General features: G+C 41.6%; 1 protein-coding gene across 3 annotated transcripts in view; it reads left to right on the forward strand.

The window, feature by feature from the left end:
• LOC139751407 (uncharacterized) overlaps positions 1 to 27,115 on the forward strand; it is a 188,755-nt gene that overhangs the window by 70,688 nt on the left and 90,952 nt on the right. For 2 of the 3 annotated variants that reach the window (XM_071666795.1, XM_071666794.1), the window contains exons 3-5: positions 2,760 to 3,063; positions 17,498 to 17,724; positions 23,651 to 24,022. In XM_071666795.1, coding sequence (XP_071522896.1) covers positions 2,760 to 3,063; positions 17,498 to 17,724; positions 23,651 to 24,022 — 903 coding nt within the window. Of the gene's footprint in view, positions 1 to 2,759; positions 3,064 to 17,497; positions 17,725 to 23,650; positions 24,023 to 27,115 lie in introns of those variants that run through there. The other variant, XM_071666796.1, reaches the window with a different exon arrangement.

Raw genomic sequence — 27,115 nt, forward strand, 5'->3', positions numbered from 1 at the left:
AGGGCATGTGAAGCATCTGGGGTAAACCATGGAAAGTTCTGTGGGGCCTGGATGTGGAAAGGGAGCTGTGGTTTAGGTGCATTATTACATGACAGCTAGAGACTGAGTGTGAACGAATTGGGCCTTTGTTGTCTTTTCCTAGCGCTACCTCGCACACATGAGGGGGGGAGGGGGATGTTATTCCATGTGTTGCGAGGTGGCGATGGGAATAAATAAAGGCAGACAGTATGAATTATGTACATGTGTATATATGTATATGCCTGTGTGTGTATATATGTGTACATTGAGATATATAGGTATGTATATTTGTGTGTGTGGACGTGTATGTATATACATGTGTATAGGGGTGGGTGGGCCATTTCTTTCGTCTGTTTCCTTGTGCTACCTCGCAAACGCGGGAGACAGCGACAAAGAACAAAAATATATATACGTTGAGATGTATAGGTATGTATATTTGCATGTGTGGACGTGTATGTATATATATGTGTATGTGGGTAGGTTGGGCAATTCTTTCGGCTGGTTCCTTGTGCTACCTCGCTAACGCGGGAGACAGCGACAGAGTAAAATTAATAAATATGTAAATAAAAAGATAAACATGGAGGGGTTTTCTGTATATGCTGAATTAAACTTTTTTTTTTTTGCCTGTGGTTCATGCCATCTAATAATGGTAACATGCCAGTGACATTTGAAAAGAAAGCTTTTTAGTCATTTTTGAGTTAAAATCCAAACCCTAGATTCTTGTTTGATTTTGAAACAGGTGTGTAAGTAGCCCATTTCTTATCACTTCTTGGAAAACTAACCTGGAATCCTTGAAACTCCTTTTGATAAGGGACATCTCTACTGGCATTAAGAAACTTGTTCTGCTGGCTTGGCATTGTTTTTATGATATAACACTTGAAGTGAAGAAGGTGACTTCTGCCTTTCAGATTGGAGAAAACCAACAGAAGACATCTTTGGTATTCATATGACACCTTTGTCAGATGTTTCCTTAGTTTAAACATTGTGGATTTACTCCACCTTGTGTGGGGTCCTCCTCCTGGATAGTGAGTTTCTCTTGTGCCTCTGGATTGCCTCCAACCCATAAACTGTGCGATTTATCTTCGGTGATTCCTCTATTGTGCAAAAATTAGGAAATAATTTTATTTTTTATTGCAGAATATGTTTATAACATCCACCTGTAAAGGAAAAACCCAAATAAGTACTATACCCTTCCTGTGTGCTGGTATGTTAGAATTTTGAATGGACTGCATTGAGGTGGGTGAATGGCCAGTGTATGATAATGTTTGATTTAGATTTGACTTCACTCACACATATAAAAACACTCCAGGCCTCCTTGGTGTATTGGTTAGCATTATTGGCAATGAATCAATACAGGCCATCCAGGGGTCAGACTCATGGGTTGAGTTCTGAGCATAGCAGTTGGTTTAAACCCAACCCAGGTGCTCATCCTCCGTGTGTTGCTGGTCGATAAATGAGTACTTGGCATAGGCTGGGGTGTGCATATGCACATAGAAGAAAAAATATGGTTATACGTTTATATGCAAGGTTAAGAGATGAAGACACATAATTGTAAAACTTTCTTCCTGTAATACACTAATATTAATCAAATACTAATCTCTAACACATACATGCTCACACACAGAGGTGAGACAAGACACAGAAGAGGAGATTTAACTAAGGAAAGCACACAAACATCAACAATTTTTATGGTAACATAGATTGGGAAATTGAGTCCAGTAGCCAGGAATCAGGTTTTAGTTGAGAGGTTCTGTGAAATTTTCAATCAAGCAGTAGGTACATGGGTACTTGTAGCCTTAATTACAGAGATATTGTTAAGAAACAGGAAAGAATGGTGTAATAAAGATGTCAAAACACACAGTTTTGAGATGTGCATTGATGAAGATATATACTGCTTTTTAGCTATCAAGCTTTTGCAAGGCAAAAGAGGGCAAGAAATGAGAGTAGCATTATGAGAAGGGAGGAACAAAGAGACTTTAAAAAGGATATTGTGAACAAAATAAGATAGAATCCAAAACTTTTCCATGAATTCATCACAAATTGGTTGTTAATTAAAGAGTAGCTAATCAGGCAAAGGGATTCAGAGGGAAGAATTGTTGAGAGTGATATGAGGACAAGGGATGAACTGAGTAACAAGTTCAAAAGTGTTTTTACAGAAGACCCTATAGCCTTAAAAACAGTGAGATGAAATGGGAGGAAAGTTTCAGAAAAAAAAATAAGGTATCTACAAAAGACAGAAACAGAATCCTAAAAAGTTCTTGACCCATGCAATATTCCTGGTCCTTATGAAATTTTGTCATATTTGCTGAAGATGTGTGCCATTATACTAGATAAACCTATTGAAATACTGTTCAACATGACACCAAAGAGAGGCAGAGTGCCAAGGGAATAGAAATGGGCAAACGTCGTACCTGTCCATAGGAAAGGAGAGTGGCAACAAGGTTGGTGCACACAATCTGTGAATACTAAACTGCTAGGTAAATCATCCCTGTGGAGTGAGTGGGATAGTGGCATCACTGTGGCAGATCCTGATCGGTCAAAGGCAGACCTCGATCAAGTGGGCTGCCATTACTATAGGTTGGTGGATAGTGATGGATGGATAAAGTTAGTACTACCCCATCAGTTAGAAGGGATATCAGAAATTTCTAACCCGCTAGATATCAAAGAGATATCAATCATTGCTTCTAGGACACTGTCAAAGGGAAAAGGTTTTTCAAACTTTGAAATCTCCATTTATACAGGGACAAGATGTTACTCCTCGACAAACTCTTCTGGAACCAATGCATCATGATCTGATACAGATAAAGAGTGACCCTGAAAACCTTTCAAGATTGTGCAGTAGTGGCAGCTCCATGGCAACTGTCCAGGGTACTTCTATGTCTTCTTTAGAGGCTGCAGAGGATGCCAGGGCAAAAGGGCAGCTGCTTCAAGAAATAACACGTGTTGCTGAGACTTTTGAGCCATATAGTTCACCTCCAACTACATCTGGATGTTACCGGAACTACAGTTTAGCTCCCGAGCCATCATCCCATGCAGAGTATATATGTAAGTGCTGTATTTTTAGTTTTTCCAAGTACCAAATGTTCAATTTGTCTGAATTATCCTTTCACATACATATATTCTTGAGCATTGTTTTGAGTTATGCATTTTCACTCTTCATTTTGTTGTAAACTTAATGATTTTGGAAAATGAGTGACACATTGGTAAATTATAGAAGTTTCATAATGTTTTTGCATCGCTGATAACCATGAATTTTTTGAGACAGCTAACATGATTTAACGGGGATAAACCTGTTTCAATTTATAGAGCAGTTTTACATTTTCATGATTTAATTTGATATTATTAAAAGTTTGACAAATAAGGAAAAATTCTGACAAGGTTACTTTTATCTTCATCTGTGTTCATTTCAGTAGATCAAGGGTTCAGACATTCATCATTACTATTTGGGGGAGTAGTGGGGATTTTATCTCTGTGGTATTTGTTTGATGATTGATAAAGGGAATATCTGAGGATTGGCAGAATGCATGTTTAGTGCCACGATATAAAGGCAAAGGGGATAAAGGTGAGTGCTAAAAGTACAGAGGCATAAGTTTGTTAAGTATACCTGGAAAATTGTATGGTATTGATTGTAAGGGTGAAGGCATGCACAGAGCATCACCTGATTGGGGAGGAGCAGTGTGTTTTCAGAATTGGTACAGGATGTGTGGCTCAGGTGTTTGCTTTGAAGAATGTTTGTGAGAAATACCTAGAAAAACAGATCGATTTGCATGTGGCATTTATGGGTCTGGAGAAGGCATATGAGAGGGTTGATAGAGATGCTTTGTGGAAGGTATTAAGAATATGTGGTGTGGGAGGTATGCTGGTAGAGGCTGTAAGACGTTTGTATCAAGGGTGTAAGGTATGTGTACAATAGGAAGAGAGGAGAGTGATTGGTTCACAGTGACGGTCTATCTGTGTCAGGGGTGCGTGATGTGACCATGGTTGTTTTATCTGTTTATGGATATAGTGGTTAGGGAGTTTTATGCAAGAGTTTTGGAGAGAGGGGCAGTATGTTGGGGATGAGAGAACTGGGAAGTTAGTTGTTGTTCGCCAATGATACAGCACTGGTGGCTTATTTGATTAAGAAACTGCAGAAGTTGGTGACTGAGTTTGGAATAGTTTGTGAAAGGAGAAAGTTGAGAGTAAATCTGAATAAAATCAAGGTTGTTAAGTTCAGCAGGGTTGATTTGGGATGTAAGTGTGAATGCAGAAAATTGGAGGAAAAGTGTTTTAGATATCTAGGTGTGGACTTAGCAGCAAATGGAAGTGGAAGTGAGTCATAGGATGGGGGAGGGGGCAATAAAGAATGTGTGAAAAGAGAATGTTTTCTCAGAGAGCAAAAATGGGTATGTTTGAAGGAATATTAGTTCCTTTAATATTATATGTTTGCAAGGCATGGGCCAGAGTTAGCGTTGTACGGAGGAGGATGGGTGTGTTGGACATGAAATGTTTGAGGACAGTATGTGGTGTGAGGTGGTTTTTACTGAGGAGGTAATGAAAGGGTAAGAGAGATGTATGGTAATATAAAGAGTGTGGTGAGAGAGTAGAAGAGGGTATGTTGAAATGGTTTGGACATATGGAGAGAATGAGTGAGGAAAGGTTGACAAAGAGGATATATGTGTCAGATGTGGAGGGAACAAGGAGAAGCGGGAGACCAAATTGGAGGTGGAAGGATGGAGTGAAAAAGATTTTGAGCGATTGGGGCCAGAACATACAGGAGGATGAGGGGTGTGCAAGGAACATAGTGAATTTTAACGATGTGGTATACCAGGGTCAATATGCTGTCAGTGGAGTGGACCAAGGTATGTGAAACATTTGAGGTGAACAATGGAAAGGTCTATGGGGCCTGGATGTCAATAGAGAACTGTGGTTTTAGTGCATTACATAAGACAGCTAGACACTGAATGTAAACGATTGTGGCCTTTTTGTCTGTTTTTCTGGCACTACCTTGCCGTAGCAGGGGGTAGCAATGCTGTTTCCTGTGGGGACAGGATGGCGATGGGAATGGATTGAAGGCATATATGTGTGTATATGAGTGGATGGTTTTTTCTTCATCTGTTTTCTGGCACTACCTTGCTAATGCAGGAAACAGTGATTAAGTACAAAAATATTTCCTTTTCATTGATATGTAGACAACATGAACATAGACTGCCTTGCCCTGTGTCATATGGAAACCAGTGCATCCTCTCACCCTAAAGCTGAAGCCCTTTACTTAGGAGTTATTAGCATACACTAAAGGGAATGCTTGAAATCTCACACTGATGATGTGTGTGTGTGTGTGTGAAGCCTTAATGTTTCCATTTGCTATGGAGCAAAGATACAAAGAACTTTCCCAACATTCTAGAAGTATATTCCACCTCTAATACTTAGTGCTTTTAACGACAGTTTTGCTTTCAGTCGGTTCATCTGACCACTGTCTTGTACATTGTATGTTTTTACCTTAGAGTATCATCTTTTCTTACTGTATCATTTGAAGGCCAGTTCTGGATTTTATTAGCACTGAGTGGACTAATGTGGGACCTTTTCTTTATGTTATCATTGAGAAAGTTACTGCTTCACAGGTAATGCTTCTGCCTCTGTTGAGTGTACAGCAGCATTTATTGCTGTGGGAATGGAGGCAAATATCCCCCTTTTGTCTAAGACTGTTTTTTCAAATGTTTGGTTCAAAAATTTTTGTTTGTAGGCCATTCAAGCAAGGGACTAGGCACATTAAACCTGGAAAAACTCTCCTGACTTGGAGTTGCTATTATTTTTCATCTCAGCCCAAATACATTGTTATATCTGTGAAGTGAAATACTTCTCTGACAAAAGGAAGTGTGATAACCTCTCATCTCCTAATCCCATATCTTTTGCAAGTGTATTTATATGTGCACTCTGTATTTTTATGGTTTGCCTCTTCTCACTCCTAGTGAAATTCATAGGTGTGCATTTTTTTAATACAAAGATGCCTGGAGTCACCAGAAACTAAAGTTAGCTTTGGAAAAAATTCCTGTTGTGTCAGTTACCTAAATGACATTGAGGGAAAAGGTATAGCACTGTCCCTCTCAAGCATGTTTGCTCACTGCTTTCTGCAACATTGTTGTGCAACAATGTATTCCTGGCCCAGCAAATTAGTGATTGTCTTTGGGGCACTAATGATATTGATGTTGATTTGATGGATGTTGAAATTGATTTTGATCATGATAGGAAAGTGATTTTGGTGATGATAAAGGACATAAGAGTGGGATAACAAAACCAAATATAGAACTGCAAATGATGTATAATTTAGAAAATTATAAGAAAAAAATTTCATATGTACTATATCTGAAAATTTCAAAAATAACCAATAGGTAAAAATCCTCTGGTGTGTAGTGAAACATTTTATATAATTATTGTTTGTTATTCATGTAACATAGTCTCCAAAAGTGTGAAGTGTGTTTATATTATGAAATGAAAATGAATACATGTTTGTGTTGATAGTCAGGGGTTGATATGTTGGCAGAATCTGTCATATCAGCAGTAATAACAGCCAATGCATCTCTGATGAGCATGTGAAATTGAAATGTTTGCACAGCACCACACAAATTAAGTTTGCTTTTATTTCTACAGTATTTCTCTATTATTATTATTATTATTATCTTTTTTTTTTTTTGCTTTGTCGCTGTCTCCCGCATTTGCGAGGTAGCGCAAGGAAACAGACGAAAGAAATGGCCCAACCCACCCACATACACATGTATATACATACGTCCACACACACAAATATACATACCTACACAGCTTTCCATGGTTTACCCCAGATGCTTCACATGCCCTGATTCAATCCATTGACAGCACGTCAACCCCGGTATACCACATCGATCCAATTCACTCTATTCCTTGCCCTCCTTTCACCCTCCTGCATGTTCAGGCCCCGATCACACAAAATCTTTTTCACTCCATCTTTCCACCTCCAATTTGGTCTCCCACTTCTCCTCGTTCCCTCCACCTCCAACACATATATCCTCTTGGTCAATCTTTCCTCACTCATTCTCTCCATGTGCCCAAACCATTTCAAAACACCCTCTTCTGCTCTCTCAACCACGCTCTTTTTATTTCCACACATCTCTCTTACCTTACGTTACTTACTCGATCAAACCACCTCACACCACACATTGTCCTCAAACATCTCATTTCCAGCACATCCATCCTCCTGCGCACAACTCTATCCATAGCCCACGCCTCGCAACCATACAACATTGTTGGAACCACTATTCCTTCAAACATACCCATTTTTGCTTTCCGAGATAATGTTCTCGACTTCCACACATTCTTCAAGGCTCCCAGAATTTTCGCCCCCTCCCCCACCCTATGATCCACTTCCACTTCCATGGTTCCATCTGCTGCCAGATCCACCCCCAGATATTTAAAACACTTTACTTCCTCCAGTTTTTCTCCATTCAAACTTACCTCCCAATTGACTTGACCCTCAACCCTACTGTACCTAATAACCTTGCTCTTATTCACATTTACTCTTAACTTTCTTCTTTCACACACTTTACCAAACTCAGTCACCAGCTTCTGCACTGAACACTCCATGTATACCAATTATTCCCTCAACTGCCACATTACTCACCTTTGCATTCAAATCACCCATCACTATAACCCGGTCTTGTGCATCAAAACCACTAACACACTCATTCAGCTGCTCCCAAAACACTTGCCTCTCATGATCTTTCTTCTCATGCCCAGGTGCATATGCACCAATAATCACCCATCTCTCTCCATCAACTTTCAGTTTTACCCATATCAATCTAGAATTTACTTTCTTACACTCTATCACATACTCCCACTACTCTTGATTCTGGAGTACTGCTACTCCTTCCCTTGCTCTTGTCCTCTCACTAACCCCTGACTTTACTCCCAAGACATTCCCAAACCACTCTTCCCCTTTACCCTTTAACTTCGTTTCACTCAGAGCCAAAACATCTAGGTTCCTTTCCTCAAACATACTACCTATCTCTCCTTTTTTCTCATCTTGATTGCATCCACACACATTAGGCACCCCAATCTGAGCCTTCGAGGAGGATGAGCACTCCTCGCGTGACCCCTTCTTCTGTTTCCCCTTTTAGAAAGTTAAAATACAAGGAGGGGAGGGTTTCTGGCCCCCCGCTCCCATCCCCTTTAGTCGCCTTCTACGACACGTGAGGAATGCGTGGGAAGTATTCATATTATTTATATTTTTTTTTTATTTTTTATTATACTTTGTCGCTGTCTCCCGCGTTTGCGAGGTAGCGCAAGGAAACAGACGAAAGAAATGGCCCAACCCCCCCCCCCACACACATGTATATACATACGTCCACACACGCAAATATACATACCTACACAGCTTTCCATGGTTTACCCCAGACGCTTCACATGCCTTGATTCAATCCACTGACAGCACGTCAACTCCGGTATACCACATCGCTCCAATTCACTCTATTCCTTGCCCTCCTTTCACCCTCCTGCATGTTCAGGCCCCGATCACACAAAATCTTTTTCACTCCATCTTTCCACCTCCAATTTGGTCTCCCTCTTCTCCTCGTTCCCTCCACCTCCGACACATATATCCTCTTGGTCAATCTTTCCTCACTCATTCTCTCCATGTGCCCAAACCACTTTAAAACACCCTCTTCTGCTCTCTCAACCACGCTCTTTTTATTTCCACACATCTCTCTTACCCTTACGTTACTCACTCGATCAAACCACCTCACACCACACATTGTCCTCAAACATCTCATTTCCAGCACATCCATCCTCCTGCGCACAACTCTATCCATAGCCCACGCCTCGCAACCATACAACATTGTTGGAACCACTATTCCTTCAAACATACCCATTTTTGCTTTCCGAGATAATGTTCTCGACTTCCACACATTCTTCAAGGCCCCCAGAATTTTCGCCCCCTCCCCCACCCTATGATCCACTTCCGCTTCCATGGTTCCATCCGCTGCCAGATCCACTCCCAGATATCTAAAACACTTCACTTCCTCCAGTTTTTCTCCATTCAAACTCACCTCCCAATTGACTTGACCCTCAACCCTACTGTACCTAATAACCTTGCTCTTATTCACATTTACTCGTATTATTATAAGTAGTATTATTATTATTACTGAGCAGAGGAGGGTGGATGTGTTGGAAATGAATGTTTGAGGACAGTATGTGGTATGAGGTGGTTTGATCGAATAAGTAATGAAAGGGTAAGGGGGATGTGTGGTAATAAAAAGAGTGTGGTTGAGAAAGCAGAAGAGGGTGTTTGAAATGGTTTGGTCACATGAAGAGAATGAGTGAGGAAAGGTTGACAAAGAGGATATATGTGTCAAAGGTGGAGGGAACGATTAGAAGTGGGAGACCAAATTCGAGGTGGAAAGATGGAGTGAAAAAGATTTTGAGTGAATGGGGCCCTTATTTATTCCCGTCACCACCCCGCCACACATGAATGATAACCCCCTCCCCCCGCATGTGCGCGAGGTAGCGCTAGGAAAAGACTAGAAAGGCCACATTCGTTCACACTTAGTCTCTAGCTGTCATGTATAATGCACCGAAACCACAGCTCCCTTTCCACATCCAGGTCCCACAGAATATTCCATGGTTTACCCCAGATGCTTCACAGGCCCTGGTTCAATCCATTGACTGCACGTCGACCCCGGTATACGACATCGCTCCAATTCACTCTATTCCTTGCAAGCCTTTCACCCTCCTGCATGTTCAGGCCCCATTCACTCAAAATCTTTTTCACTCCATCTTTCCACCTCCAATTTGGTCTCTCACTTCTCCTCGTTCACTCCACCTCTGACACATATATCCTCTTTTTCAATCTTTCCTCACTCATTCTCTCCATGTGACCAAACCATTTCAAAACACCCTCTTCTACTCTCTCAACCACACTCTTTTTATTGCCACACATTTCTCTTATCCTTTCATTACTTCCTCGATCAAACCACCTCTCACTACATATTGTCCTCAAACATCTCATTTCCAGCACATCCACCCTCCTCTGCACAACTCTATCTATAGCCCACGCTTCGCAACCATATAACATTGTCGGAACCACTACTCCTTCAAACATACCCATTTTTGCTTTCCACGATAACGATCTAGACTTTACACATTTTTCAACTCTCCTAGAACTTTTGCCCCCCCTCCCCCACCCTATGACTCACTTCTGCTTCCATGGTTCCATCTGCTGCCAAATCCACTCCCAGATCTGAAACACTGTACTTCCTCCACTTTTTCTCCATTCAAACTTACCTCCCAATTGACTTGTCCCTCAACCCTACTGTACCTAATAACCTAGCTCTTAATCACATTTACTGTCAGCTTTCTTTTACACACTTTACCAAACTCAGTCACCAGCTTTTGCCGTTTCTCACCCGAATCAGCCACTAGCGCTGTATCATCAGCAAACAACAACTGACTCACTTCCCAAGCTCTCTCATCCACAACAGACTGCATGTTTGCTCCTCTCTCCAAAACTCTTGCATTCACTTCCCTAACAACTCCATCTATAAACAAATTAAACAACCATGGGGATATCACACACCCCTGCCGCAAACCAACATTCACTGAGAACAAATCACTGTCCTCTCTTCCTGCTCGTACACATGCTTTACATCCTCGATAAAAACTTTTCACTGCTTCTAACAATTTCCCTCCCACACCATATATTCTTAATACCTTCCACAGAGCATCTCTATCAGCTCTGTCATGTGCATTCTCCAGATCCATAAATGCTACATAAAAATCCATTTGCTTTTCTAAGTATTTCTCACATACATTCTTCAAAGCAAATACCTGATCCACATATCCTCTACCACTTCTGAAACCACACTGCTCCTCCCCAATCTGATGCTCTGTACATGCCTTCACCCTCTCAATCAATACCCTCCCATATAATTTCCCAGGAATACTCAACAAACTTATACCTCTGTAATTTGAGCACTCACTTTTATCCCCTTTGCCTATGTACAATGGCACTTTTGCAAGCATTCTTCCAATCCTCAGTTACCTCACCATGAGTCATGCATACATTGAATAACCTTTCCAACCCATCAACAATACAGTCATCCCCTTTTTGATAAATTCCACTGCAGTACCATCCAAACCTGCTGCCTTACCGGCTTTCATCTTCCGCAAAGCTTTTACTACCTCTTCTCTGTTTACCAAATCATTTTCCCTAACCCTCTCACTTTGCAAACTACCTCGACCAAAACACCCTATATCTGCCACTCTATCATCAAACACATTCAACAAACCTTCAAGATACTCACTCCATCTCCTCCTCACATCACCACTACTTGTTATCACATCCCCATTTGCCCCCTTCACTGATGTTTCTATTTGTTCCCTTGTCTTATGTGCTTTATTTACCTCCTTCCAAAACATCTTTTTATTCTCCCTAAAATTTAATGATACTCTCTCACCCCAACTCTCCTTTGCCCTCTTTTTAACCTCTTGCACCTTTCTTTTGACCTCCTGCCTCTGTCTTTTATACATCTCCCAGTCATTTGCATTATTTCCCTGCAATAATCGTCCAGACGCCTCTCTCTTCTCTTTCACTAATGATCTTACTTCTTCATCCCACCACTCACTACCCTTTCTAATCTACCCACCTCCCATGCTTCTCATGCCATGAGCATCTTTTGCATGTGAAGTGTCTGGGGTAAACCATGGAAAGTTCTGTGGGGCCTGGATGTGTAACATTGTCTCCAAAAATGTGAAGTGTGTGTATATTATGAAATGAAAATGAATACATGTTTGTGTAAGATAAACTAAATGTGTTGGTAGTCAGGGGTTGATATGTTGACAGAATCTGTCATATCAGCAGCAATAACAGCCAATGCAGCTCTGATGAGCATGTGAAATTGAAATGTCTGCACAGCACCAAACAAATTAAGTTTGCTTTTATTTCTACAGGATTTCTCTATTGTTATTATTATTATTATTATTATTATTATTATTATTATTTTATTTATTTATATTTTTATTTATTTTACTTTGTTGCTGTCTCCCGCGTTAGCGAGATAGCGCAAGGAAACAGACGAAAGAATGGCCCAACCCACCCACATACACACGTATATACATACATGTCCACACACGTAAATATACATACCTATACATCTCAACGTATACATATATATACACACACAGACATATACATATATACACATGTACATAATTCATACTATCTGCCTTTATTCATTCCCATCGCCACCTCGCCACACATGAAATAACAACCCCCTCCCCCCTCATGTGTGCGAGGTAGCGCTAGGAAAAAGACAACAAAGGCCCCATTCGTTTGCGAGGTAGCGCTAGGAAAAAGACAACAAAGGCCCCATTCGTTCACACTCAGTCTCTAGCTGTCATGTAATAATGCACCGAAACCACAGCTCCCTTTCCACATCCAGGCCCCACAGAACTTTCCATGGTTTACCCCAGATGCTTCACATGCCCTGATTCAATCCATTGACAGCACATCGAACCCGGTATACCACATCGTTCCAATTCACTCTATTCCTTGCGCGCCTTTCACCCTCCTGCATGTTCAGGCCTCGATCACTCAAAATCTTTTTCACTCCATCTTTCCACCTCCAATTTGGTCTCCCACTTCTCCTCGTTCCCTTCACCTCTGACACATATATCATCTTGGTCACTCTTTCCTCACTCATTCTCTCCATGTGACCAAACCTTTTCAAAACACCCTCTTATGCTCTCTCAACCACACTCTTTTTATTACCACACAGCTCTCTTACCCTTACATTACTTACTCGATCAAACCACCTCATACCACACATTGTCCTCAGACATCTCATTTCCAGCACATCCACCCTCCTGCACACAACTTTATCCATAGCCCATGCCTCGCAACCATACAACATTGTTGGAAACACCATTCCTTCAAACATACCCATTTTTGCTTTTCGAAATAATGTTCTCGACTTCCACACATTCTTCAAGGCTCCCAGAATTTTCGCCCCTCCCCCACCCTATGATTCACTTCCGCTTCCATGGTTCCATCTGCTGCCAAATCCACTCCCAGATATCTAAAACACTTCACTTCCTCCAGTTTTTCTCCATTCAAACTTACCTCCCAATTGACTTGACCCTCAACCCTACTGTGCCTAATAACCTTGCTCTAATTCACATTTACTCTCAACTTTCTTCTTTCACACACTTTACCAAACTCAATCACCAGCTTCTGCAGTTTCTCACATGAATCAGCCACCAGTGCTGTATCATCAGCAAGCAACAACTGACTCACTTCCCAAGCTCTCTCATCCACAACAGACAGCATACTTGCCCCTCTTTCCAAAACTCTTGCATTCACCTCCCTAACAACCTCATCCATAAACAAATTAAACAATTTGCTTTGAGGAATGTATGTGAGAAATACTTAGAAAAGCAAATGGATTTGTATGTAGCATTTATGGATTTGGAGAAGGCATATGATAGAGTTGATAGAGATGCTCTGTGGAAGGTATTAAGAATATATGGTGTGGGAGGCAAGTTGTTAGAAGCAGTGAAAAGTTTTTATCGAGGTTGTAAGGCATGTGTACGTGTAGGAAGAGAGGAAAGTAATTGGTTCTCAGTGAATTTAGGTTTGCGGCAGGGATGTGTGATGTCTCCATGGTTGTTTAATTTGCTTATTATTTTATTATTATTATTTTATTCATTATTATTTTATTATTATTATTATTTTGCTTTGTCGTTGTCTCCCGCGTTTGTGAGGTAGCGCAAGGAAACAGACGAAAGAAATGGCCCAACCCACCCCCATACACATGTATATACATACACGTCCACACACGCAAATATGCATACCTATACATCTCAGTGTACACATATATATACACACACACAGACACATACATATATACCCATGCACACAATTTACACTGTCTGCCTTTATTCATTCCCATCGCCACCTCGCCTCACATGGAATACCATCCCCCTCCCCCCTCATGTGTGCGAGGTAGCACTAGGAAAAGACAACAAAGGCTCCATTCGTTCACACTCAGTCTCTAGCTGTCATGCAATAATGCCCAAAACCACAGCTCCCTTTCCACATCCAGGCCCCACACAACTTTCCGTGGTTTACCCCAGACGCTTCACATGCCCTGATTCAATCCACTGACAGCACGTCAACCCTGGTATACCACATCGATCCAATTCACTCTATTCCTTGCCCGCCTTTCACACTCCTGCATGTTCAGGCCCCGATCACTCAAAATCTTTTTCATTCCATCTTTCCACCCCAATTTGGTCCCCCACTTCTCCTCGTTCCCTCCACCTCCGACACATATATCCTCTTGGTCAATCTTTCCTCACTCGTTCTCTCCATGTGCCCAAACCATTTCAAAACACCCTCTTCTGCTATCTCAACCATGCTCTTTTTATTTCCACACATCTCTCTTACCCTTACATTACTTACTCGATCAAACCACCTCATACCACACATTGTCCTCAAACATCTCATTTCCAGCACATCCACCCTCCTGCGCACAACTCTATCCATAGCCCACGCCTCGCAACCATACAACATTGTTGGAACCACTATTCCTTCAAACATACCATTTTTGCTTTCCGAGATAATGTTCTCAACTTCCACACATTCTTCAAGGCTCCCAGGATTTTTGCTCCCTCCCCCACCCTATGATTCACTTCTGCTTCCATGGTTCCATCCGCTGCCAGATCCACTCCCAGATATCTAAAACACTACTTCCTCCAGTTTTTCTCAATTCAAACTTCATTCAAACTTACCTCCCAATTGACTTGACCCTCAACCCTACTGTACCTAATAACCTTGCTCTTATTAACATTTACTCTTAACTTTCTTCTTTCACACACTTTACCAAACTCAGTCACCAGCTTCTGCAGTTTCTCACATGAATCAGCCACCAGCGCCGTATCATCAGCGAACAACAACTGACCGACTTCCCAAGCTCTCTCATCCACAACAGACTTCATACTTGCCCCTCTTTCCAAAACTCTTGCATTCACCTCCCTAACAACCCCATCCATAAACAAATTAAACAACTGTGGAGACATCACACACCCCTGCCGCAAACGTACATTCACTGAGAACCAATCACTTTCCTCTCTTCCTACACGTACACATGCCTTACATCCTCGATAAAAACTTTTCACTGCTTCTAACAACTTGCCTCCCACACCATATATTCTTAATACCTTCCACAGAGCATCTCTATCAACTCTATCATATGCCTTCTCCAGATCCATAAATGCTACATACAAATCCATTTGCTTTTCTAAGTATTTCTCTCATACATTCTTCAAAGCAAACACCTGATCCACACATCCTCTACCACTTCTGAAACCACACTGCTCTTCCCCAGTCTGATGCTTTATACGTGCCTTCACCCTCTCTGTCAATACCCTCCCATATAATTTCATAGGAATACTCAACAAACTTATACCTCTGTAATTTGAGCACTCACCTTTATCCCCTTTGCCTTTGTGCAATGGCACTGCAAGCATTCCGCTAATCTACAGGCACCTCACCATGAGTCATACATACATTAAATAACCTTACCAACCAGTCAATAATACAGTCACCCCCTTTTTTAATGAATTCCACTGCAATACCATCCAAACCTGCTGCCTTGCTGGCTTTCATCTTCCGCAAAGCTTTTACTACCTCTTCTTTGTTTACCAAATCATTTTCCCTAACCCTCTCACTTTGCACACCACCTCAACCAAAACACCCTATATCTGCCACTCTATTACGAAAACACTTGCCTCATGATTTTTTCTTATGCAGCTGAGTGAGTGTGTTAGTAGTTTTGATAGACAGTACCGGGTTATGGTGATGGTTGATTTGAATGCAAAGGTGAGTAATGTGGCAGTTGAGGGAATACTTGGTGCACATAGGGTGTTCAGTGTTGTAAATGGAAATGGTGAAGAGCTTGTAGATTTATGTGCTGAAAAAGGACTGGTAATTGAGAATACCTGGTTTAAAAAGAGAGATATACATATGGAAGTAGGAGAGATGGATAGAGAGCATTATTGGATTATGTGTTAATTGATAGTCTTGCAAAAGAGAGACTTTTGGATGTTAATGTGCTGAGAGGTGCAACTGGAGGGATGTCTGATCATTATCTTGTTGAGGCAAAGGTGAAGATTTGTAGAGGTTTTCAGAAAAGAAGAGGAAATGTTGGAGTGAAGAGTGTGGTGAGAGTAAGTGAGCTTGGGAAGGAGACTTGTGTGAGGAAGTTCCAGGAGAGACTGAGTACAGAATGGAAAAAGGTGAAAACAGTGGACATAAGGGGAGTGGGGGAGGAATGGGATGTATTTAGGGAAGCAGTGATGGCTTGCGCAAAAGATGCTTGTGGCATGAGAAACGTGGGAGGTGGGCAGATTAGAAAGGATAGAGAGTGGTGGGATGAAGAAGTAAGATTGTTAGTGAAAGAGAAGAGAGAGGCATTTGGACGATTTTTGCAGGGAAATAATGGAAATGAGTGGGAGATGTATGAAGGAAAGAAGCAGGAGGTCAAGAGAAAGGTGCAAGAGGCAAAAAGAGGACAAATGAGAGTTGGGGTGTGAGAGTATCATTAGATTTTAGAGAGAATAAAAAGATGTTTTGGAAGGAGGTAAATAAAGTGTGTAAGACAAGGGAAGAAATGGGAACATCAGTGAAAGGGGCTAATTGGGAGGTGATAACAAGTAGTGGTGATGTGAGAAGGAGATGGAGTGATTATTTTGAAGGTTTGTTGAATGTGTTTGATGATAGAGTGGCAGATATAGTGTGTTTTGGTTGAGGTGGTGTGCACAGTGAAAGGGTTAAGGAGAATGATTTGGTAAACAGAAAAGAGGCAGTAAAAGCTTTGCGGGAGATGAAAGCTGGCAAATAGGTAGTAAAACACACATGCTAACATTACCTTACTTATTTGTTATACTCAGCAGATAATGTTTACAGGCATCTCAGTTCTGTGTTATACCATACTTTGCTAATTATTTTTCATTGAAAATTTTATAATCTACAGTTACATTTGGTAAGCTCTTAGTTGCAGTGAATGGTTAGTTATATATGTGAAAATTATATTAGCTTGTTCATAAGAATGGTGAATGTAAGCATCCTTGAAAAATTTACTTGAAGGCAGTCTTTACGGATGTAGGGATGTAGCTTATGATTTTCAGTGCCATACATCAATTTCCATGTGTGGCGAGGTAGCGATGGGAATGAATAAAGGCAGACAGTGTGAATTGTGTGCATGGGTATATATGTATGTGTCTGTGTGTGTATATATATGTGTTCATTGAGATGTATAAGTATGTATATTTGCGTGTGTATATATACATGTGTATGGGGGTGGGTTGGGCCATTTCTTTCGTCTGTTTCCTTACGCTACCTCGCAAACGCGGGACACAGCGACAAAGCAAAATAATAAAATAAAAAAGAAACATCAATTTCAATCTTTATGTAAAGTTTCAGACGCTTCACAATGGTCTTGGAGTCGCAGCCCAACAGATGACAGAAGTACATCAGGATCAGCTGGAGGGGGCCTTCTTGTTGGATCTGGGCAACCCAGTGAGACTGTAATCAGTTCCCTCCAGTACACAGCTCCATCACATCTTATTCCAGATACCTTTTCATCTGCCCTTCCTTCAATTTCGGTCGCACAGTCACCCACATCCGTCCCAACATGCTCATGTGTAAGTTTTGCATTTCTTATCAGTACACGTACAGAGGTAGAAGTAGGAAGACACAAGATAACTGAGACATGCACATATATATATATATATGAGTCAGTTGTTGTTCGCTGATGATACAGCGCTGGTGGCTGATTCATGTGAGAAACTGCAGAAGCTGGTGACTGAGTTTGGTAAAGTGTGTGAAAGAAGAAAGTTAAGAGTAAATGTGAATAAGAGCAAGGTTATTAGGTACAGTAGGGTTGAGGGTCAAGTCAATTGGGAGGTGAGTTTGAATGGAGAAAAACTGGAGGAAGTAAAGTGTTTTAGATATCTGGGAGTGGATCTGGCAGCGGATGGAACCATGGAAGCGGAAGTGGATCATAGGATGGGGGAGGGGGCGAAAATTCTGGGAGCCTTGAAGAATGTGTGGAAGTCGAGAACATTATCTCGGAAAGCAAAAATGAGTATGTTTGAAGGAATAGTGGTTCCAACAATGTTGTATGGTTGCGAGGTGTGGGCTATGGATAGAGTGGTGCGCAGGAGGATGGATGTGCTGGAAATGAGATGTTTGAGGACAATGTGTGGTGTGAGGTGGTTTGATCGAGTAAGTAACGTAAGGGTAAGAGAGATGTGTGGAAATAAAAAGAGCGTGGTTGAGAGAGCAGAAGAGGGTGTTTTGAAATGGTTTGGGCACATGGAGAGAATGAGTGAGGAAAGATTGACCAAGAGGATATATGTGTCGGAGGTGGAGGGAACGAAGAGAAGTGGGAGACCAAATTGGAGGTGGAAAGATGGAGTGAAAAAGATTTTGAGTGATCGGGGCCTGAACATGCAGGAGGGTGAAAGGAGGGCAAGGAATAGAGTGAAATGGATCGATGTGGTATACCGGGGTTGACGTGCTGTCAGTGGATTGAATCAGGGCATGTGAAGCGTCTGGGGTAAACCATGGAAAGCTGTGTAGGTATGTATATTTACATGTGTGGACGTATGTATATACATGTGTATGGGGGTGGGTTGGGCCATTTCTTTCGTCTGTTTCCTTGCGCTACCTCGCAAACGTGGGAGACAGCGACAAAGCAAAAAAAAAAAAAAACTATATGCGTTTGTGTACGTGTAGGAAGAGAGGAAAGTGATTGGTTCTCAGTGAATGTAGGTTTGCGGCAGGGGTGTGTGATGTCTCCATGGTTGTTTAATTTGTTTATGAATGGGGTTTTTAGGGAGGTGAATGCAAGAGTTTTGGAAAGAGGGGCAAGTATGAAGTCTGTTGTGAATGAGGGAGCTTGGGAACGTGAGTCAGTTGTTGTTCGCTGATGATACAGCGCTGGTGGCTGATTCATGTGAGAAACTGCAGAAGCTGTGACTGAGTTTGGTAAAGTGTGTGAAAGAAGAAAGTTAAGAGTAAATGTGAATAAGAGGAAGGTTATTAGGTACAGTAGGGTTGAGGGTCAAGTCAATTGGGAGGTAAGTTTGAACGGAGAAAAACTGGAGGAAGTAAAGTGTTTTAGATATCTGGGAGTGGATCTGGCAGCGGATGGAAACATGGAAGCGGAAGTGAATCATAGGGTGGGGGAGGGGGCGAAAATTCTGGGAGCCTTGAAGAATGTGTGGAAGTCGAGAACATTATCTCGGAAAGCAAAAATGTGTATGTTTGAAGGAATAGTGGTTCCAACAATGTTGTATGGTTGCGAGGCGTGGGCTATGGATAGAGCTGTGCGCAGGAGGGTGGATGTGCTGGAAATGAGATGTTTGAGGACTATGTGTGGTGTGAGGTGGTTTGATCGAGTAAGTAATGTAAGGGTAAGAGAGATGTGTGGAAATAAAAAGAGCGTGGTTGAGAGAGCAGAAGAGGGTGTTTTGAAATGGTTTGGGCACATGGAGAGAACAAGTGAGGAAAGATTGACCAAGAGGATATATGTGTCGGAGGTGGAGGGAACGAGGAGAAGTAGGAGACCAAATTGGAGGTGGAAAGATGGAATGAAAAAGATTTTGTGTGATCGGGGCCTGAACATGCAGGAGGGTGAAAGGAGGGCAAGGAATAGAGTAAATTGGATCGATGTGGTATACCGGGGTTGACGTGCTGTCAGTGGATTGAATCAGGGCATGTGAAGCGTCTGGGGTAAACCATGGAAAGTTATGTGGGGCCTGGATGTGGAAAGGGAGCTGTGGTTTCGGGCATTATTGCATGACAGCTAGAGACTGAGTGTGAACGAATGGGGCCTTTGTTGTCTTTTCCTAGTGCTACCTCGCACACATGAGTGGGGAGGGGGATGGTATTCCATGTGTGGCGAGGTGGCGATGGGAATGAATAAAGGCAGACAGTGTGAATTGTGTGCATGGGTATATATATATGTGTCTCTTTGTGTATATATATGTATACATTGAGATGTATAGGTATGTATATTTGCGTGTGTGGACGTGTATGGGGGTGGGTTGGGCCATTTCTTTCGTCTGTTTCCTTGCGCTACCTCGCAAACGCGGGAGACAGCGACAAAGCAAAATAAAAAAAAATATATAATATATATATATATATATATATAGAGAGAGAGAGAGAGAGAGAGAGAGAGAGAGAGGGAGAGAGAGAGAGAGGGAGAGAGAGAGAGAGATGGGGTGCCATTTTAGAGAAGTCTTATTTTGTGTGAAGAAGTAAGATAGAAGGTTGATGAGCAGCTGTACCTTGTAATGGGGCTGGCATATGAAATAGACAACTAGTTATTGAAATACCAAGTTCATTGATATTACAAGTTACCTTTTCACCACCACAATAGACACAGTGAACTGTTCTTCATGAATGTAGAGCTGAGTGGATGGACAAGGTATATGTGTGTTCTTAGGAGAGTGAGAATGTGTCAAATAGCTGATACAGGAGCATTGATATGGAAAGGGCATTAAGGATGTGTATAAAAGTTATAAGATAGAGATATTATGGTATTATTATTATTTTTTTTTGCCATTTCCTTTGTTAGTGAGATAGCACCAGAAACAAAAGAAGAAAGGCCACAGTTGCACACATCCTTGCTCAAGCAGTCACATATAATGCACTGAAACCACAGCCCCCTCTCCATAATCAGGTCCATCCCACTTTCCATGGTATCCCCTGGTTGCTTCATCTGTCCTGTTTCTGTCCACTGACAGCATGTTGCCCCCTTTATACTGCATTGCTCCAGTTTACTCTCTGCTATGCATGTCTAACACCCTGCTCCATTTCACTCTCTGCTATGCCTGCCTTACACCCTCTTGCATGTGCAGGTCCCAATCACTCAAAATTTTTTTTGCTTAAACCTTCCATGTTCAATTTGGTCTCTCCCCTTTCTCTTTGTCTCCACCATTTCTGACTCATATCATTTTTGTCAATCTGTCCTCAATCATTCTTTCCATATGTTCAGACCATTCAGTACACCCTTTTCAGCTCTCTCAACCTTACTCCTCGTATTACCACACCTCTCTTGTACTCTGTCATTAATTACTCTATCGATTCATCTTGCACCACATATCAGCCATTTCATTTCCAACACACCTATCCTCCTCTACATATCTTCATCTTTAACCGATCCCTTGCATCCATACAACATTGTTAAGACAACCATACCTTCAAACACTCGCATTTTCACTCTCTAAGATAACAACCTCTCTTTTCACTCATTCCTCAATGCTCCCACACTGTGCCCCCTCACTCTCAGGTATCTTGAATACTTCACTTCAAATTTTCTCAATTTATACTTCCACCCTAACAAACCTTTCCCTCTGCCCTGCTAAACCTAATAACTTTTTTTCACGGAAGCGGAAGTGAATCATAGGGTGGAGGAGGGGGCGAAAATCCTGGGAGCCTTGAAGAATGTGTGGAAGTCGAGAACATTATCTTGGAAAGCAAAAATGGGTGTGTTTGAAGGAATAGTGGTTCCAACAATGTTGTATGGTTGCGAGGCGTGGGCTATGGATAGAGTTGTGCGCAGGAGGGTGATGTGCTGGAAATGAGATGTTTGAGGACAATGTGTGGTGTGAGGTGGTTTGATCGAGTAAGTAATGTAAGGGTAAGAGAGATGTGTGGAAATAAAAAGAGCGTGGTTGAGAGAGCAGAAGAGGGTGTTTTGAAATGGTTTGGTCACATGGAGAGAATGAGTGAGGAAAGATTGACCAAGAGGATATATGTGTCGGAGGTGGAGGGAACGAGGAGAAGTGGGAGACCAAATTGGAGGTGGAAAGATGGAGTGAAAAAGATTTTATGTGAACGGGGCCTGAACATGCAGGAGGGTGAAAGGAGGACAAGGAATAGAGTGAATTGGATCGATGTGGTATACCGGGGTTGACGTGCTGTCATTGGATTGAATCAGGGCATGTGAAGCGTCTGGGGTAAACCATGGAAAGTTGTGTGGGGCCTGGATGTGCAAAGGGAGCTGTGGTTTCAGGCATTATTGCGTGGCAGCTAGAGACTGAGTGTGAATGAATGGGGCCTTTGTTGTCTTTTCCTAGTGCTACCTCGCACACATGAGGGGGGAGGGGGATGGTATTCCATGTGTAGCGAGGTGGCGATAGGAGTGAATGGGGGCAGACAGTGTGAATTGTGTGCATGGGTATATATGTATGTGTCTATGTATGTATATATATGTGTACATTGAGATGTATAGGTATGTATATTTGCGTGTGTGGACGTGTGTGTGTGTATACATTGTGTATGGGGGTGGGTTGGGCCATTTCTTTCGTCTGTTTCCTTGCGCTACCTCGCAAACGCGGGAGACAGCGACAAAGCAAAATAAATTAATAAATAAATTCATACATTATTTTAAGTACATTTTTGCATAAAAGTACTGTTTGTAAATCAGTGCTGTGTTTCATTGATAATGCCCTCTTTATCCCTTCTGTCAGGCTGAGGCCATACTGGCATGTTGTGGGTTCAGCTAATTCTGCTCACCAGTCATAAATGGCTGCTCTAGTAAATCTGTGTAGTGGGTCAGTTATGTAAAATTTTAAGAATTTTCATGAAGATAAATATGTATTAGAATGGTCCATAGAATATTGTTCACTATTGATTTTTTGAAATCTGGAATATTTCTATCCTTTCACAAGTGATGAGGGCTGAAGGACTCCAGTTCATCAGTTCTCCCAGTGTGACTTTTAAGTATCTTCCAACTTTCCTTACATTATTCTGCTGGGTGTCTTTTCCCGAGAGATGGCTTCTTGTGTTTTTTCTTATTGTCTAGGCCATGCAGCTTGAGGTGAGCTATTACATATCATTAGTGTGTGTGGTCATTGACATGTAGATGTGCTGTTGTGGTGTCTCTCTTTGGTGTTAAGTTGTGGAGCTCTTCCTTTTATGTCTTTCATAGGACATGATAACACGTTTTGAAAGTTATGCATCCTGCCTTCGTAAGTACCTAACCACTGTGATTTTTTCTCCTTTTTCCACTCAAGTCTAAGTTTTGACAAGAAATTATGTTTATGTGTGAAGCCTTTGTCATAATAAGACATGAGAAACCATCAAACACTAGAACTACCTCATCTTTCAGATTGTTTTACTCCCATTTTCCATTTTAGTTTGCTTCCATTTCTGCATTTTTTCATACTTTCATGATTCTTGATTTTAACTTTTACTTGATTTATATATGTTAAGGCAATGGTTATTCTCCTTGCATTTTCATTGCGAACAAACAAAACAGACCAATTGAGACTGTCATGTTAAGTTATAGCCAACCAACCAGACTGGTTTTCTAGCAAATACTTCTGAAGTTATAATTGTGTCTTTTGGATTTTGAAGCTGTATAGATGATGAATGACTGAACAGTTCGGAAAAGCTTCTGTACACTCTACCTTGCTTTGAGTGAGAGGTAATGCTTTCCTGATATTAAGAAACATTGTTTTTAGTTTTTTTGCCGGCTATGTATGTGAAACATTCTTCTTACATCGACAAATGTTTTCCTATGTAGACTAGAAACCAGCTTTGATTCTTCCTCAGATGCAGAAGACACCTCCGGCAACAGACATACTGACCTCATCTGCACTTGACCTCTCACCTGGTCCACCTCCAATGGCTCATCAGCTTCCCCAGTTACAACCTTCTCTCATTGCCCAGGCTCCCACCCATATGCCTGCTGTCTCCACTCCACCTTCAGCACACCAGCTTCCCCCACTGCAGCCTTCCCTCATCTCACTGGATATACCTGCACAGGCTCTGTCATCCCACCACACATTAGATGACACCCTGGATCTGGTTAATATTGAAGGGGCTGATCACCATGAAAAAGCTACTGAATTTGAACCTCGACATGAGTGCAGTCATTGTGGAGCCTTGTTTGCCAGATTGCCTCATCTCAAATACCACATGAAGGTGATTATCCAATTGTGTTGTTTTTGTAAGAATAGGTATAAGGAAATAGAATTCCTGTAATTTTTAGCACATACTGATATAAGAAATTTAGGCTTTGAAAATTAAAAGAAATATATTCTCCAAGGAAATCAGGGTTAGGACATTTACATTTCTGTGTTTGTAATAAGGAACTGCTGGCTTTCTTCACCCTTCATTACCCACTCAACCATGATATTGGCAGCTTACATGTTTTGGACTCACCCTTATCCAAATGCATACCTTCACAGAGATGACATTCTTGACCCCCTCATTTAAACCTACTTAGTAACTTAGAATTTGCAGATTGTGTATGTATGTCAACCCAAAAGCAGCCACAGTTGGTTCAGAGAAAATGTTCTCATAAAAGAAAAGGGAAAGGTAGGGCAAGACAAGAAAACCAAGAAAAATCCTTGTGGGACACCATCACAGAATTTTCAACACTTGCATCTCTCCATTGAAGTCTACCGTGTAAGCATGAGAGCATATGCTCATGAAGGAGGAGGGATTAAAGAAAAACTTTCAGATAAGAAGACTAAACACAAAAAAGATGTCTTTACTGGTAATTCAGAGGTACACTGGAATCTGTCTCTCCTGAATGAGAAATCCTCACAGGCACACAGGGTAGATGCAGGATATCTAGATTAAAGTACCAAGTGATGACAGTAGTGGATAAGCACTAAAGACCCCTTTCCTTGATTTCCTCTAACAAAAGGTTTATAAGGAAGGAGGAGACCACTTTCATCACATAAGGTTATACTGTAAAGCCTTGTTAGAGCCAGTTAAATGAGACTTAATTCATGCAGAGACATTCCCTGTCAAAATGGGTTTAAAGGTTCCTGGGTGCAAAAGCAAATACTTCCCTTGAAAAGAAGGGTGAATGAGAGCTGGAGTGAGAGAGTATCATTTAACTGTAGGGAGAATAAAAAGATTTTTTGGAAGGAGGTAAGTAATGTGCGAAAGATGAGGAAAAAATGGGGACATTGGAGAAGGGGGCAAAAGAGGAAGTGATAACAGGTAGTGATGGAGTGAGTATTTTGAAGGATTGTGAAGTTTGTTTGATGATAGAGTGGCAGATGTAGGGTGTTTTGAATAGGGTGATATGCTAAGTGAGAGAGTCGGAGAGTCATTCGGTGAAAAGAGAAGAGTTGGTGAAAGCCTTTTGGAAGATGAAATCTGGCAAGGCATTTGGATTGGATGGTATTGCATTTGAATTTATCAAGAAAAGGGATGACTGTGGTGTTGATTGGTTGATAAGGATATTCATTGTATGTATGAATTATACTGAAATGCTGGAGAATTGGAGGAATGCATGTATAGTGCTACTGTATGAAGGCAGAGAGGTGATAAAGGTGTGTTCAAACTACGATGCATAAGTTTGTTGTGAGTATACAAAGAAAATTATACCGGAGGGTACTGATTGAGAGGGAGAAGGTATATATGTAGCATCAGATCGGAGAGGGGCAGTGTGGTTTCAGAAGTGGTAGAGGATGTGTGGATCAGGTGTTTGCTTTGAAGAATGTGTGAAAAGTACTTAGAAAAACAGATTGAGTGGCATTAATGGATCTGTAGATGGCAAGAGATGGTTTGATAGTGGTGCTTTGTGGAAGGTTTCAAGAATATATGGTATGGGAGATAAGCTGCTAAAAGCAGTGAGAAGTTTTTATCAAGGATGTAAGGCATGGGTATGATTAGGGAGAGAGGAGAGTGATTATTTCTCAGTGAAGGTTGGTCTGTGGTAAGGGTGTGTGATGTCACCATGGTTGTTTAGTTAGTTTATGGATGGAGTGGTTAGGGAAGTAAATGCAAGAATTTGGAGAGAGGGACGAGTGTGCAGTCTGTTGTGGATGAGAGGGCTTGGGAAGTGAGTCAGTTGTTCTGCATTGATACTGCACTGGTTTCGAGCGAGAAACTGCAGAAGTCGTTTACTGAGTTTGGAAGGGTGTGTGAAAGGAGAATGTTGAGAGTAAAAGTGAAGAAAAGCAAGTGAGTCATAGGGTAGGGGAGGGGTGAAGGTTCTGGAAGCTATAAAGAATACATGGAAGAGAGAACATTATCTTGTAAGGCAAAAATGGGTGTGTGAAGTAATAGTAGTTCCAACGATATTATATGGTTTCATGGCATGGGCTATGGATAGAGTTATATGGAGGAGGGTGGATGTTTGGAAAGTATATGTTTGAGGACAATATGTGGTGTGAGGTGGTTTGGTTAAGTAATGAAAGGGTAAGAGATGTGTGGAAATGATAAGAATGTAATTGAGAGAGCAGAAGATTGTGTGTTGAGATGGTTATAGAGAGATTGAGTGTGGCAAGGTTGACAAAGAGGGTATATGTGTCAGAGGTGGAGGGAACAAGGAGAATTGGAAGACTACATCAGAGATGGAAGGATGGAATGAAAAAGATTTTGAGTGATTGGGGCTTGAACGTGCTGTTAGTGAAATGTCCAGGGGAAACCATGGAAAAGTCTGTGGGACCTGGATATGGAGAGAGTGCTGTAGTTTCTACAACACGTGGGGAACACAGAGGTAGAATTCTCTCTCCCCTACATCAGGGATACACATATATACATGAGTACACGTTCATATTTGTTCATTGTCATCCATTCCTGATGGCATCCCACCCCAGAGGAAACAGCACAAATGCATGAAAGAAAAGAAAGAAAACGTTAACGTATGCATTCTCAAACCCTCCTAATCGTTGCCCCCTGCATTAGTGAGGTAATGCCAGGAAACAGACAAAGAAAGGCCACATCCTCTCACATCAATACACAAGCTGTCATATGTAATGCACCAAAAGGACAGCTTTCCATCCATATCCAAGCCCCACAGACTTTTTCGTGGCTTACCCTGGATGTTTCACATGCCCTAGTTCAGTCCATTGACTGCACATTTACCACAGTAAACCATATTCTTCCCGTTCATTCTATGCTGTGCACAGCCTTCACCCTCCTGCATGTTCCGACCCTGATTGCTCAAAATCTTTATCACTCTATCCTTCCATCTCCAAATTTAGTCTCCCCACTCTACTTGTTCCCTCTATTTTTAGCTTGGGAAGTGAGTCAGTTGTTGTTCGCGGATGA

The sequence above is a fragment of the Panulirus ornatus genome, chromosome 11, assembly GCF_036320965.1.
Source record: "Panulirus ornatus isolate Po-2019 chromosome 11, ASM3632096v1, whole genome shotgun sequence".
NCBI lineage: Eukaryota > Metazoa > Arthropoda > Malacostraca > Decapoda > Palinuridae > Panulirus > Panulirus ornatus.